Source organism: Euprymna scolopes, chromosome 14, assembly GCF_053919585.1.
Source record: "Euprymna scolopes isolate OS-2025 chromosome 14, ASM5391958v1, whole genome shotgun sequence".
In the NCBI taxonomy this organism is placed as follows: Eukaryota; Metazoa; Mollusca; class Cephalopoda; order Sepiida; family Sepiolidae; genus Euprymna; species Euprymna scolopes.
This window is the reverse complement of record NC_136495.1, coordinates 111501050-111516285: the sequence shown is the minus strand read 5'-3', so window position 1 is coordinate 111516285 and position 15236 is coordinate 111501050. Positions and strand designations below refer to the sequence as shown.

Below are 15236 nucleotides of genomic sequence, written 5' to 3'. Positions count from 1 at the left end.
GAAGCCTCACCATCAAATATAGTTTGCCATCATACACAGGACAGTGAAAGAAAGTGGGAAGACACGCAGACAAGTTTTTTTCTTTATGAATATTTATAACACAGTAGTTGATAGAAAAATGGTAAATTTGAAAAATTCAAATTCTTCAACAATCCATTTTCGATTCCATTGCACCAGAGGATCAGCCTTCAAAAAGCCCAAATTTAAATGCAATGGATTTCTGTTTGGAGCTTGTTATTAGTACAAACTCAGAAATATTAACTTGAATGTCTACTTGAGAGAGCTTGAATGCCTACTAGACACTATCCTTGAGTGTCTAAGGTTTCTCTGTACAGGGTTTGTCAGGACAACCTGGCATGAGGATAATTTTGCCTACAAGTAAACCCTGACTAAATATTCAAAATAACAGTATTTATAGCACAAATAAGATTTCCTCTGGACAACCCACACTGGATTTTATAAGGAACAGTGCACCTTATTCAAACGATATTGTCTATAGTAACAGAACAAAGCTGGATACTCCACTAAACTAGATGTATTCTTGCTATAGAATCTAGTAAGACTAAAAGACCAAAAAGCAAAGACATACAAGAACATTTTAAAATGGTCAGTTTTGTTCCCAACGTCTTTACTAACTCAGTGTTTGAGAATTTTCATGGAATATTCAGATGTCTGTCTCATAGAAATCAAGTGTTAGCCCCAGGAAGCGGAACTTCGACTGAAGTAAAATGAAACACCTTGATGATTTAAAAATGTGCTTGGATTTCTAGGTTAAGACACTGCTATGAAATGCATGGACGACATTTTCAGTATCTGTGAGTGTATTATAATATTAGTTTTCCATTGAAATCAAAGTAAGAGATTAAATTTTTATTATTTTGTACTTGATTTAATCTTTTGACTTTGGCAGTAAGAATAATGTATGGGATTCTTCAATTATTATAGGAAGGTGACAGTGGTCAAGTGGTTAATGACACAGACTGACAAACTGGGTGTTCCAAGTTCGAATCTTGTTCGTTCTACAAAATTACCTTTACTTCAGATGTTGGCAACCTTCATGTTGTCTCTCCCATAAATACCTAATGTATTTCTAGAAAGACGTCTGACTAGAAAAATATCGAGGAAACCAATGCCAACAATAGAATCATTGGATTCATACAATATGCTGATGATTGTCGTAGAAAAGAAATTTCTACTTCAGAATCAGATTATACAGATGAAATTTCAGCGTAGAAATTTAGCAAACATATTTAAAGTAACATAGTAAAAAATAAGAAACAAAGAAAAAAAGAAACAAAATTAAAGTATATACTGAATAAACTAAGAGCAAGGAAGGGCTAAACAACAGAATGAGAGAGGATAAGAGTAATAGACAGAAACTTAGTAAGAAATGGATGACTTGGTGAGTAAGTTTAAAATTACAGCTAATTAGAAAAATTCAAAATGATATTTTTTAAAACATAACTCAATCTTACGACCTGATTGTTCCAAGTTCGAATTCAGTTACTTTCACTTTGGATCTTGACAACCTTCTCATTGTCATCCCTCCCATAAGTACCCAATGTATTTCTAGAAAGAATTCCGACTAGAAAAATAATGGCGGAAATCAATGTCAATGTGAGTGTTGTAGAAAAGAAATTTCCACTACTGAATTGGGTTACATCTTTTCAAATTTCTGCATATTAGTACAGTCAGGAGAGCAGACAAAAGGAAGGGAATTCCAAAATCTAGCAGCTGGATAGGGAAAAAAAAAAAATCCTTAAAGAAACAAAGGTTTATTAACTCAACTTTAGTATAATTAGATTTATTGTTTCTGATGTCATCTTTTGATGATAAAAATATTTAAAATCCCACCAGAAGAGTTTATTTGATTGTATTGTTTGCCTACTTTTTTTATTCATGCATAAACTAGTGAATAACATACTTTTTTTTATTATTTCCCAACAACTTTTAAAAAGTTACTTGGAATAAACAGTTGTCATACAAATAAGACTAATACTTCAAATAAGTTATTGCTGATTGATATTAGTATTTGTTTGAATATAGATTGAATTACCTCCGTAGGCAATGCACAGCTTGTTATATCGAAACAGAAACAATGACTATAATACACACACACATGGGTATATATATATATATATATATATAAATAAAAATTACAATAAGTTTACCAAGGTAATCAAAATGGTAAACTTAAAATATATTATAAATATTAAAGAGTTAATATTTACAAGTAAAGTAATTCCTTTGGAACTTACCTGTTGGAGTGGAAGTTTTTAATTCGACCGTGTTTAGATTTTAACATTCTTGGATTTTTTACCCTTCACCGGACTATCCATTCATGTGAAATCTTTTTATCATTTTTTCTTTTACCTCCTATTCCCCTTACCTCACCCCTTTTTTAACCAAGTAAGATCTGTGACTTACTTGTGGTTTCATTAAATACTTTTGCATGCAAAATCCGATCCCGCATTTTGCTAATTCCTGCCCTCTGATGAGAAGGAGAGTATTTCTTCGAAACTCCACGGATTAAGGACTATCCACTTATCTTGTGCTTCCTTTTTAAAATTAAATATGTTTTTAACTCTTTTTCAAGATGTTTTATTAATCATTTGTTCATATATATATATATATATATATATATATATATATACATATACACACATAGCAGAACCCTGGATACAGTGGCCTTAGAGTACGTTTTTTTCAGGTTACGATGTGGAATACAATGTTTTTGCCATCTCCCGGTTATGGTTTTGCTCGCCTTATGGTGTTATTTATGTTATTTGATTATATACATGTGTATTATATACTGTACTGTATTTTGTTACTAATTTTTTAATGCCGTATTCTGGGGTTCTACTATATATATATATATATATAAAACGAAAATAATATTCTAACCTAAGAGATTAAAAACTAAAATTATTTACATATTCATAAACATTTTGTTTTTATTTCAAGACGTTCTTAAGAATTATTTTTTTTTTCTTCAAAATCAATCATCATTCTGAAAGTCTTGAAATAAAGGGGAAATGTTGATGAGTTTATAAATAATTTTATTTTTATTTTTTTTTCAAATTTCTTACCTGGTTCAGTACAAAGTTAAATTGGGCATCAGCCTGCTCCATCTTGTCACCTTCCAGTAAACAAAAGTAGGCACGGCCCAAAAGATGGTTCTGAAAAAAAAATAAATAAAATAAATTAAAATATATAAATTAAAATCAATACAAAAGGAAGAAAAAATATCCACCCTCAAAAGAATGCAGCACAAAAAACTGACACTGATATCATTACCTACTGATATCCTTTCACTTTTCTGATGTAAACATTGGTCCCTGACTTTTCATCCAGTGTCAATTAATACAATGGCTGCGAGACTTGACCTATGCAAATTGATGGTATTTGACCATCACTGCTTACACTGCATCCTTCATGTCCGCTGGTAAAAGTTTATCTTTGATATGAGAGAGGAGAAAAGTAGATAAACACCAATAGCAGACATGCGAAGTGCACTAAAATTGGTTTAAACAAAAATATGCACTTTTAATCCCTTTCTGTACTTCTGCTTTCATAGTCACCTCCTTGTCGTTATACAGTGAACACAAACTCAGTTGAATAAATCTATCTTCTTCCATTAAGATGATCTTTGATTATTGTTTGTGGTTGCCATGCTGATATTTGATTCCAGATTGAGATGGTTCACTGCCAGGCAAGATCACTACAAGACGTATTGGGGTTAAATTCGACTGCTCCAAATTTGATACACTACATTCAAATACTTGCTACCCCGACGTCCAAATCAAATTTCTTTCAGTCTTCTCTTTTTTTTTATCACTCTCTCTTTTAAAGAGAAAAGAATTGTTTTTATATAGTTGAAGTTGGGACTCCGAACAAGATGCATCGCGTGCCAGCGACACTCATAGCAGTTTTGCACAGGCCGACGAAAATCGTTGATCTACAATCAATATACTGCTTTAAATTATTGGAATAAAAATAATTCTATTTTTTCTTTTTATATATATAAAAAAAAAAAGATGTCTTGTTTATTTTGTACAAGAATTCAATTCCAGCCCAAGGGTTCCTGTTATCAACAACGCAGAAAAAATCTTGCCTGTAATGAGTGCTGTCTTGACTTTTTACACCTTCTGACCTTGTGTCACATCTTCCTAGGAAGTAAACACCTACTATAATTCTACCTGATAGGTACTGAAAGATATTACCCCCCCTTCCTACTAGCTAGTAAAGAATAAAGCAATATACTAACCTGGTCGTACATGATAACTTTGTCTGCTGTTGTGTATAGAAGAGTGGCTTGCGTAAACAATTCCCTCTTTTTCTCTTTATTCTTTTCCTTGTGGGCCTGCTGGACATAATAGGCAGCCAAAGTATCCAATGCCCGCATTTGGTCCTTTTCATAATTCGGGTAGTCATAACTGGCATCGGCCCGAGAAGCTTCCAGAATCTTCACAAAATCATCGATACATCCTTGCTTGTAATATTCCAGCTATGCAAAACAAAAAACTCAAAATGTAAGTCAAATTAGTAATGTTTCACATCTTAGAAAACATTTTGTAATGTTAAATTTGAAAACCTTTGAAAACCAAAAATGTTAAAATATTTATATATATATATATATATATATATATATATTTATATATAATGTCCGAATTTTCAGTATAGAAACATACCTTTACCAAGGTTAGAAGACTGTGTTAAAATGTTTTTTAAATTTTTTCTAAGTCGATTGAAATAGAAAGACACACACAAAAAAATAAAATAGAAAAAAAGAAAAGAAAAAAAGAAAAAAAGAAAAAAAGAAAAAGAAAAGAAAAAAGAAAGAAAAAAAGAAAAAAAAAGAAAAGAAAAGAAAAGAAAAAAAGAAAAGCAAAAAAGAAAAAAAAAAAAGAAAAAAAAAAGAAAAAAAGAAAAAAAAGAAAAGAAAAAAAGAAAAAAAAAAAAGAAAGAAAAAAGAAAAGAAAAAAGAAAAGAAAAAAGGAAAGAAAAAAGGAAAGAAAGAAAAAAAAGAAAAAAGGAAAGAAAGAAAAAAAAGAAAAAAGGAAAGAAAGAAAAAAAAGAAAAAAGGAAAGAAAGAAAAAAAAGAAAGAAAAAAGAAAAGAAAGAAAAAAGAAAAGAAAGAAAAAAGAAAAGAAAAAAGAAAAGAAAGAAAAAAGAAAAGAAAAAAGAAAAGAAAGAAAAAAGAAAAGAAAAAAGAAAAGAAAGAAAAAAAAGAAAAAGAAAAGAAAAAGAATAAATAAAAAGAAAAAGACAAAGAAAGAAAAGAAAAAGAAAAAAAGAAAAAGAAAAGAAGAGAGAGAAAGAATAAGAAAAAAGAAAAGAAAAAAGAAAGAAAAAAGGAAAGAATTAAAGGAAAGAGAAAAGGAAAGAATTAAAGGAAAGAATTAAAGGAAAGAATTAAAGGAAAGAATTAAAGGAAAGAATTAAAGGAAAGAATTAAAGGAAAGAACTAAAGGAAAAAGAAAAGGAAAGAACTAAAGGGAAAAGAAAAGGAAAGAACTAAAGGAAAAAGAAAAGGAAAGAACTAAAGGAAAGAGAAAAGGAAAGAACTAAAGGAAAGAGAAAAGGAAAGAATTAAAGGAAAGAATTAAAGGAAAGAGAAAAGGAAAGAGAAAAGGAAAGAGAAAAGGAAAGAGAAAAGGAAAGAGAAAAGGAAAGAAAAGAAAGAAAAAAAAAGAAAAGAAAGAAAGAAGAAAGAAAAGAAAATGAAGAAAAAAGAAAAAAGGAAAAGATAAAAAGGGAAAAAGAAGGGAAAAAGAAAGAAACGAAAAAGAATGTTTTTTTTCAAGAATGATAAATCTATCTGAATTGAAAAATTTGCCTTAAAGATGCATCAAGGCAAGTCCCCACCCGGTGATGGCAGACAAGACAGCTGCTCTTTGATTACTCATAAAATTTGATTTTCTTATGTAAGAATAAGACTACTTGATCAATTTATGTGATCATTGGAATATGATATTTCCCTTCTGTCATAGATATGTGCTTTTTGGACCCTTCTTGAGGAAGTCGAATTTTCCTTCACCTAATTTAAAGCATCCATAAAGGGCAGTCAGAGGCAAGTAGGCAGGCAGACATTTGTCTTTATCGTAAATAATTTGCCTGTTTATAGGGGAATTATTTACTGCTTGCAAATCGATTTTGCCTGCCATTTCACAATAATGCCTCAAAGTTCACCTAGCTTTTAGAATTTTGCAGGATTGGATTTGTTTCATTAAAAATATTTACTATTTTTATGTTTTTGTATGAAAACTTTTCGAAACGTTTCATTTTCTGTTTTGCTTCGTATATCTATACATATTTAATTACAACCAGAATATGGCAAAAGATACCAAGACTTAGCAAAAAACTATGAAACATGAAAAATTATAATAAGGGCAACTCAAAAAATTGCATTTATTAATCAGGTTGAGTAATTTTAACAAAGTAATTATATAAAACCTCATAAATCAATCAAAAAATTTAAATTTCACGTTAGAAGAACATTCAATGAGCATTAATTGCAGTTTTTAGGTTGACCTGATTATAACTTTTCAGGTTTCATAGTTTTTTTTAAAGCCTATAATAAAGTTTTAATAGTGTTTTTTTTTAAGCCTAATAATAAATAATGAATGAAACAAGACGAAATTTTATAATTGAAACATTATATCTTGCAAAGTTTTTACAACGAAAGTTTGGACCCCTCCTTGGTTCTTCTGGATAAGCCTGTCAGACAGATTTTTCCTTTTTTTTTTTTGTGTGAAATAGGGAGAATTCTGAAGAAGTACTAAAATATGTTTGCCTTACATATTGTGACATGAAGGACCGACTGGGCGAGGTTTCAAAATAGGTTCAATTTCACTTCCCCTCACCATCTTCACCATTCCACATCCAAAAGAGACTGGTCTTTACAGAGACATTGTCAATCATGTTGTATGAAAATTTATGACAGGTCTTCATGAGCCTATAACACGCTTTCATAACATTTATTATTTTCTCCCCTAACTCTTAACACATACTTGGAGTATCACAATCCAAAATGAAAGAATTTGCAAAGGCTACACATTTTGTAAATAATCGTTTTGGAGTTTATCGTGTTTACCAATATTAAGAACTGCTTGTAAATAAAAAAGGAAAAGAAAAAAAAAAGAAAAAGTAAAAATGTTATATTTACATGTTAGGTTTAAAAAGACAGTAAACCAAAAAATTATGCAAATGATACCTACATAATTGTCATGTCGCAAATAGTAACGTATTCAAAAATTATGGAAAACGATACGGTAGAAAAATAATTATTAACGAAAAATTGTTTTTTATAAAGTTTATATGGGGAGGAAATTTTGTCCAGCATTTTGAACAACATTTGTCACGTGATGTAAGCAACAATTATCTCCCCTGTCAAGTTATCCCTTTTTTTATTTATTTTTGTTTTTAAAGTAAGCATAATATAATGACTTCACTTCCTTTCACAAATTTCTTTTTTCATTAATAATAATTTTTCTAACCTATCATTTTCCTAATTTTTGGACATGTTGCTGTTTGAGACCTGATAATTACGTATGTACCATTTGTTTCACTTGAAATTCAGTATTTTTTTTTTGTTTTTATAATATAGAAGCACTGAAAAGACATTTTACCAGCAAAATATCTTGTGTACTATTTTTTTGTTTACATTAGAGTCAAGGAACATAATTCATCATAATATCGGCTAGAAATCGTTTACTGAGCAAGTTTTATCTATATACCTATAAAGTTGTCTTTTTCACGCTCTGACATTGATATCAAAAGCCTACTTTTCCGTTTAAAAATTATTAAAACAAACTTCTTAATACTCTCTGTTATGGATATATGAGCAATTCATAAATGTTAAACAATTTGCATATCTCTTAAAAAAAAAAAAAAAAAAAAAAAAAAAAAAAGAAAAAAAAGGAGTGTTTCATTAATTATTTATTTTTTATGTTTTCTTATTAGACGATTGGTTTCATTTAAGTATTACGCTTAATTTTTTTATGCATGGTTTCTATATTGTGCATAACCGCATAAAATTTAGAATTAAACTATTCTAGAACACTGGCACACACACATGTGTGTGTGAAATGTCCACCAAACTCTTCTGAATATTTGGTCTACAGACTTGAAACTTGATATACAAAGTATTTAGACATAGGAACACTTTCGATTTGAATTTTAGCCTGTAAATATTGCTGCTAAGGGGTCAAAATTAAAAACAATTGATATTGGCCATAGTAAATTGACTAACTTCTAAGCATGCGTACATATACATTTTTAGCTTGAAGTTGCTTAGTTTTTAGCATTTTTCATCCGTCTGGCAATAGCTCAGACAGTAATGACGGCTGAAGCGCTAAATAACAATTATGGCTGAAGTGCTGAATGTTGTTTTGGTTTTGATTCTAGTTGATGACCCAAAAGTCTTCTTTTTTTAAATTTTTGAAATCATTACTAGATATATTAGGTACAATATAATAATCAATAGAGAATTTGCTTTATAATAAACACAAAATCTGCATGCATTAAAATATATTTAAGCATATTTTAAGACCTAGCAATGCCGCAGCACCTGTTAGTTTTATTTTATAAAAACAAAAATATCAGACAAGTTTGTATAAATTTTAGTGTAAAACCTTTTTTTTTTAACCTATCCTATACGTACACTGAGAAGTTTTTGCGCAATTTTTTTTTTTTTTTTTTTTACATTGGGATAAAAACAGATAAGCACTATAGTTTTTGGTGAGGAGCAAAAGAGAAGTGAAATGAGATGGGTACAGGACAAGTCAAGTATAGATATAAAAAAAAAAAAAGACATACTTACCGCTAAATTAACCCAAATATTTAGAGGGGCAACTTCTTGTCTTAGAATATTCAGAACTTCTTCACCATCAGGTAACTGATCAAGATCCAACTCAATCACCTAAAAAAAAAGAATGCAAGAAAAAAAAAAATTTACAAAATCATGTTTTTTTTTTTTTAATTAATAGGTTATTTCTTATCAAGGCTTGATGGATAAGATAAGATATATATTATAAGATAGTTAAAAAGATATGTCAGTTGGGCGATAATCGTCATCAAAAGAGAATTGTTGGACTGCCCATGGAATGGGCAGAAAATTTCTTAATGTAACAGAGCTGCTACGTGTATGTAGCAGCAGCGTGACATGTATGCAAATGACCAAGCCAGTGCATGAGGTGATGTCACAGCAGAGGAAGAGAAAGGAAAAAATTAAAAAAAAAAAAAACGTGGATGGTAAGAACGACTTGGAAGCACATGTGACAGTGAAAGGAACTTTTAAAACAAGATGCAATCCCAACTTTGAACAAAAAAACATTTTAAAAAATGGTTGGACGATTGTGTGTGTCACGGGGCGAGCTGCAGACATAACAGCAAAAAGAAAAGCAGAGATTTTAAAATACTCGCGTGGAGGAGACTGGAGTGGAGCAGGCATGTTGAAGAAAAAGCACATGTTCGACACAACAAAGTTTTGTTAACTAGATGACGAAGAAAGAGACATGTATGGAACATGTTGGGTCTAAGAGTGAAAATGTGACAATCGTGTTATATGGCGATGACTCAGCAAGTACTTGTTTACATTAGACTTGAAGATAATCATGCTGTACTTGGCTAGGAAGCTGCTTTGTGGTATTTTGTTCACAGATGGAATGTTCTATAAGACATTGTTCCTGAAAGTTTCATTTGCTTTTTTGGTAGAGAGAGAGATGGGGGGGGTTATTTATAATTGTTGCAATTAGAAGAGTTCTTGCTGTGAATGGGGGTGGGACCAGAGATTGGAATTTTAACATGAATATAACAATAAATCAGAAAATCATTTAAAAAAGGATTAGCAATGAAGTTCAATGAATCTCGTCAGCACAAAAACTAAAGGATGATATTACACATCACTTCATAGTAATATGCTTTTCAAGTGTGCAGTTCATGATTTGCCAAATGCACAAGCATGATTAATGTATTACATGTCAGGCTCGATAATTCTTTCAATAGTAGAAAGTTACAGAGATTTACCACGTGTAACATTTGCAAGATTCAAAATGATGTTACAACTACATGTAACGTCATTAGCATGTAGACTGTTGCAAGGAAACAGGATAAAAAAAAAAAAAAAAAAAAAATTCAATTCGCGATTTCAGTTTTTAACAAAGACCTTTATTCCTGCTTCTCAGGCCATGTGTGACTTCCTGTCTCTGCTGTGATGTCACCCATGTGTCTCTAACACATCTCGAATACGTCTGCTTATCTGAACATCCTACCCTGTCCAAGTGCCCTTTTGTCTCTGCTGTGACGTCTCATCGCACAGCTGGCTTGGTCATTTGCATATATTAGCTACTGTTGCTACTAGCGCCAGCAGTTCTGTTACATGGATAGATTTGTCAAATGATCCATTTTGGTTAATATTAGTAAGGAGCCAATTCCAATACCCCACCCCCATTCCGATTCTTTATAAATCTCTAAATATATAACTAAACTATAAAGATGTTTTTTCCCGATTATCATAAAAACATGTTAAATGTGCATATAGTTTCTCAATCGTAAAAACACACTTGTAGAGGGAATGATCTATAAATTTTAGTTTTAAAATCAATAAATAGTTATTATTACTACCAGCAGGAAAAGATTTTGTTTCAAACAAAATCAAATCAAAAAAAGTAAAAGAATCGTTCTTGGTATTGACAAAAAGTTTTGATTCTGACACCTAAAAAAAAAAAAATTTCTGATTTTTCCGATTGCTGATTAATTATCTCAACACTAGTTATTACACAAAAATGTCCAATACTTTCAGGTATTACCGGGGCCGGATAATAATGCAATCATTTCAATTGTGTTTGTTTATACAGAGACACACTCAGAAGCAAACGTGACTGGCTGACTCTTTATCTGTGCCTAAACCTAAACATAGATTCCATGATCAAAGTTTCTTTCTTAGAACTGCACGCCTGTGGAATTGTCTTCCATTTTCCTGCTGTCTATAATATGGTTGTCTTCAAGTCCAACGTGAACAAGTTTCTGATGAGCCGTTCCACTTAAGTTAACAAATTTACCGAACTTCCATTACTATCGATTACTATATTGTCCTTTTGACTACTCTACACTCTTTAACCCTTATCCTTGAGTGGCCTATCGGCCTGGATAAGTGGTGACGCCTATGTAAAAAAAAAAAAAAAAAAGGTTACATTGTGTAATTAACAGGGTTTTTTACGCTGAGATTAACCAGATTTAAAAGAAAAAAATTTTTTTTAAAGATTTACTTCTTTGTTTAATGTATGTCTTTCACGTCAGAGGTGGGTTGCACAATGGCCATACATAGCGCCACAAAATGATTCATGGTTGGATAATTCTACGTCTCCCAAGATGAAGTGCTACTGCCATATCTGGAGAGGTACTGCTCAGAGTACTCTTTATTACCTTGACAGACATTAAAATTAATTCAAAAATTTAGTGGGAGATGATCTCTTTTGTTCCTTACAACCGTTTTCTCACAGAAGAGACGTTGCTAGTCTCTCTCTACTCAATTACTATTTCCATTGAAAGACGCTTGACTGAGCTCCAACTTCTGGTTCTTCCTTTTAAGACATTCATAGCAAGAACTTGTCTTACTATGACAACAAATAAAAACGTTTTTCACCTCGGCGTGCATAGCGTCAAGAGAAATCCGCATAAGCAAAGTTTCTTCTCACAGGATTTGTGTTCATGGAACACATTGATGCAGGACTTCTTTCTTACAGATTACAACTTGGTTATCTTCAAAGCTAATGTCAGCAGATCCATATTATTTGGATTCATCAAACTGCTGTTCTCATCTTGATGTTTTGGTTGATGTAACCTCCAACCTTCAGGTGTATCGTGTCGAACTCAGGAATTTGGACGGAATTTCGAGTGGAACCCTTTATTTACTTCATGGGAGTAGCATGCTCTTGTTCTGTCAGCCATGACTGGATAGAGGTTGTAAGTAATTTGCAATTGTATTTTTGGTCACCCACACTGGGGATTGAGCCTTAAACCTTCAGGGGAATATCACTTCTTACAATTGATTTTTCCAAGTATTCTAACCACCGCAAGGACCCTTGGCACAGTGGTTAGAGCACTTGAAAAAAATCAAATGTAAAAAGTGATATTCTCCTGAAGGTTTCACCCTCAGTGTGGACGACAAAAAATTCAACTGCAAATTACTTTAGACCTTTATTGTCATGGCTGATGGAACAAGAACATGTTACCCCCATGAAATAAATAAAAGGTTCCACTCGAAATTACATCCACATTCTCAAGTTCGACAAGAGATACACCTCAAGAAGGTCGGAGGTTACATTTTAAATTTTCCAATATATCGGTAAACACTGTTTTTCGAGCTGAATAAACATGTTACATTAAATAAAAAAAAAAAACACTAGAAAATTATCCAGTTAGGTGGAAAAGTAACTTATCTTGCCTTTGATAACATTTATTTGTCATATTTGTTTGACAACCTTTTCGAATCTATGTGTACAGTAAAACAAACCCGCTTTTCTTTCTTTTTTTTTTTTTAAGTTACAAAACGATTTGGAAATAAAATTATTTTGTACAGTTTAATCAAGACACTAAAAAAATAAAAAATATCGAAAAAAGTTTAAATTGTACGTATCCGTTATGGAATGAAGTTCTCCGAAAAAAATTTTCACTTAATTTCATCAAGTAGTTTTACAGCGAAAAAACAATTTGTTATGATACCGAGCAAAAGGTTCGATTTTTAGGAAGAAAAGCTAGTATTAAAGATGAGAGGGGGGGGGGGTGTCGGCGCTTTAAACCGAGTTATCTTCCCGTGGCGTTTCTAAAATCCAAACAAAAATTTAAAACAATCCAAGATGTCTGCCTTCAAAGTGCTGTCATAAAAACGTGTTTTTTTTTTTCGCTGTAAGAAAAAAAAAAACAAAAAAAAACAACAAAAAAAACTACTCGATCAAATTAAGTGAAAATTTTTTTCCGAGATCTTCAGTTCAAAACGGATACGTACAATATAACCTTTTTTCAATATTTTCATTTTTTTAATGTCTTGATTAAACTGTACAAGTACCCATTATTTATTTAATTTTTTTTTTTTTTTTTAAATATGGCGATTTTACAAAATAGCCAACAACAACAACAACAAAAGTGCAAAAAGAAACAAACAAATAAATGATACCAAAGGCAAGATTAGTTACTCTTCTACCTACCTTGCGCTTATCCAGATTAGCACTTATGGGGGTATTAAAACAGAAATGTCTGTATGATGTACATACCAGATGTGACGAAAAAGAAAAATTAAAAAATTAAATTTTTTTGTTTGAATTGAAACTTTTTAATTTTTTTTTCCGATGCTAAAATTGGACATTACTATAAGATTCGTTTTCAGCATAATTGGTTCTACTTTTGTTTCAAAGTAAATAAATTCCTTAAAATAAGTTAAGACACAAAAATATCCAGGTAGAAAGAAGAGTAACATATTTTGCCTTTGGTAACATTTATTTATTTATTTTCACATCTGTTTTGTTTTGTTGGCTATTATAAAAATGTGCCCAAATTAAAAAAAAAAAAAACATCATTTAAAAAAATGTAAACAGGACTATTTTTTTTAAGTCTATCATCCGGGCAACGCCGGGGAATCCGAGTAGTTTAAAAATATTATAATAATAATAATAATAATAATAATAATATGTAATTAAACAAGATCAAATTCAATGTCTTATTTTTTTAACAGTTAACTTTTCTAACTTCAGTAATAAAAAAACAAAAAGAAACCATGAAGCCACGAGCGTCATCGAATTTTATTTTTTTTGTCGGGGAAATCATTTAAAGAAACAACTTTAACAGCTTATAACTTTGTCAGAAGAATCCTAACTTTCTATAATCGAGTGAAAATATGAATTTAAAGCAAATAAAAAATGCAAATTACCTCGTCCGTATCCCGGAGAGGGATCTCAATAGATCCGGAAGACATGATGGCGAAGATGTACAATGAATTGGAGGAAGAGTAGGAGGTCGATCACGTGACTACGGTGTATAAAAACTAAACTTACCCACTTAAAATAGTTCCGGGCACAAAATAATAGAAAAAGAAAAAAAAAATGCTTAATTTAATTTAATCTCTGTACTTAATTTAATGTATTTTTTTTTAAATTTAAATTATTGAATTTGTAAATTAATCATCTAGAAAATTAAAAATATTAATTTAGTAATTTTTTTTAATGGAAGATTAGATTTAATCAATGTTTAATGAATAAATTCAAAATTCGACAAAATATGAATATTAAATTTGATAATTATGCAGAATACGGACAGTGATTTTTTTAATAGGATTTTAAAGTTTAATTTAAGTTTTACGATATTCTTTATTAATTAAATTGTTACGTGAAAGTGAGTTTCTAAATAATATGAAGAAAATCCCGCACAAGGTAATTCTTCTTAGCTTGATATCTGAAACTTAGATAAAGAGAAAGAAACATTCATGCGAGAAAAGAATAGAAAGAAACCCGACTTGAAAGAAATGATTTTTATTAAGAAAAAGAGTGTCCTGTGGTGCCGTTCTTAGCTACGGGTCGTTTATTTTGGCATTAGAAACATCTTTGAAAAGTGCCAAGAACAGTGCTAACAATTAATATACAACAATTAATATACATGTAGTTAAACTGACGAATGAAACGGATGAATAAAAACATGAATGTTATGAATGGGCCACCAGTTAGCAAGAGCAGGAATTTCGGAATGAAAGTGGGAAAACACGAATTAATCAACAAAATATATTTATATCAACAATTTTCAGAGATGCAAAATATAATTCGAAAGACCAAAGTTTGTTGAGAAGTTCCGTTGTGAGTATGTGTGTGTGTGTGTGTGTGCGTGAGAAAGAGAGAGAGAGAGAGAGAGAGAGAGAGAGAGAGAGAGAGAGAGAGAGAAAGTTGACTTTATCACTGGAGAAATAGCATCAAGCTTAAAAGAATTTCAATGTGGTGCATTCTAGTTTCTAGAATGAGCGTTGTTGGTGTTGAGAGTTGAGGCAGGTGCGTCGCGTCACAGGTGTCTACAGAAATTACTCTGAATTTCTGTTCAGTAAGCCATTGTATTAAAGGTGTGGGAGCCTTTCCTAGTCTCACACAAAAACATGCGTTCACATCTCAAGCCATATTTCTTGTCATATACATACGCGCACATGTACACACAAGTAGATATATTCACGTTCGCGTACATACACTCACATTCATGTG

The 15236-nt window shown here is 31.1% G+C and overlaps 1 protein-coding gene across 1 annotated transcript in view; it reads right to left on the bottom strand.

Moving 5' to 3' along the window:
* Positions 1-14047, bottom strand: part of LOC145293220 (RNA polymerase-associated protein CTR9 homolog) — a 56532-nt gene extending 42485 nt beyond the window's left edge. Inside the window, exons 1-4 of the mRNA XM_080139762.1 lie at positions 13928-14047; positions 8825-8923; positions 4268-4507; positions 3090-3179 (exon numbers count right to left, since the gene is read on the bottom strand). Coding sequence (XP_079995888.1) covers positions 3090-3179; positions 4268-4507; positions 8825-8923; positions 13928-13972 — 474 coding nt within the window. The 5' untranslated portion in view covers positions 13973-14047. The remainder of the gene's footprint in view (positions 1-3089; positions 3180-4267; positions 4508-8824; positions 8924-13927) is intronic.
* Between the last annotated feature and the right edge of the window lie 1189 nt (positions 14048-15236).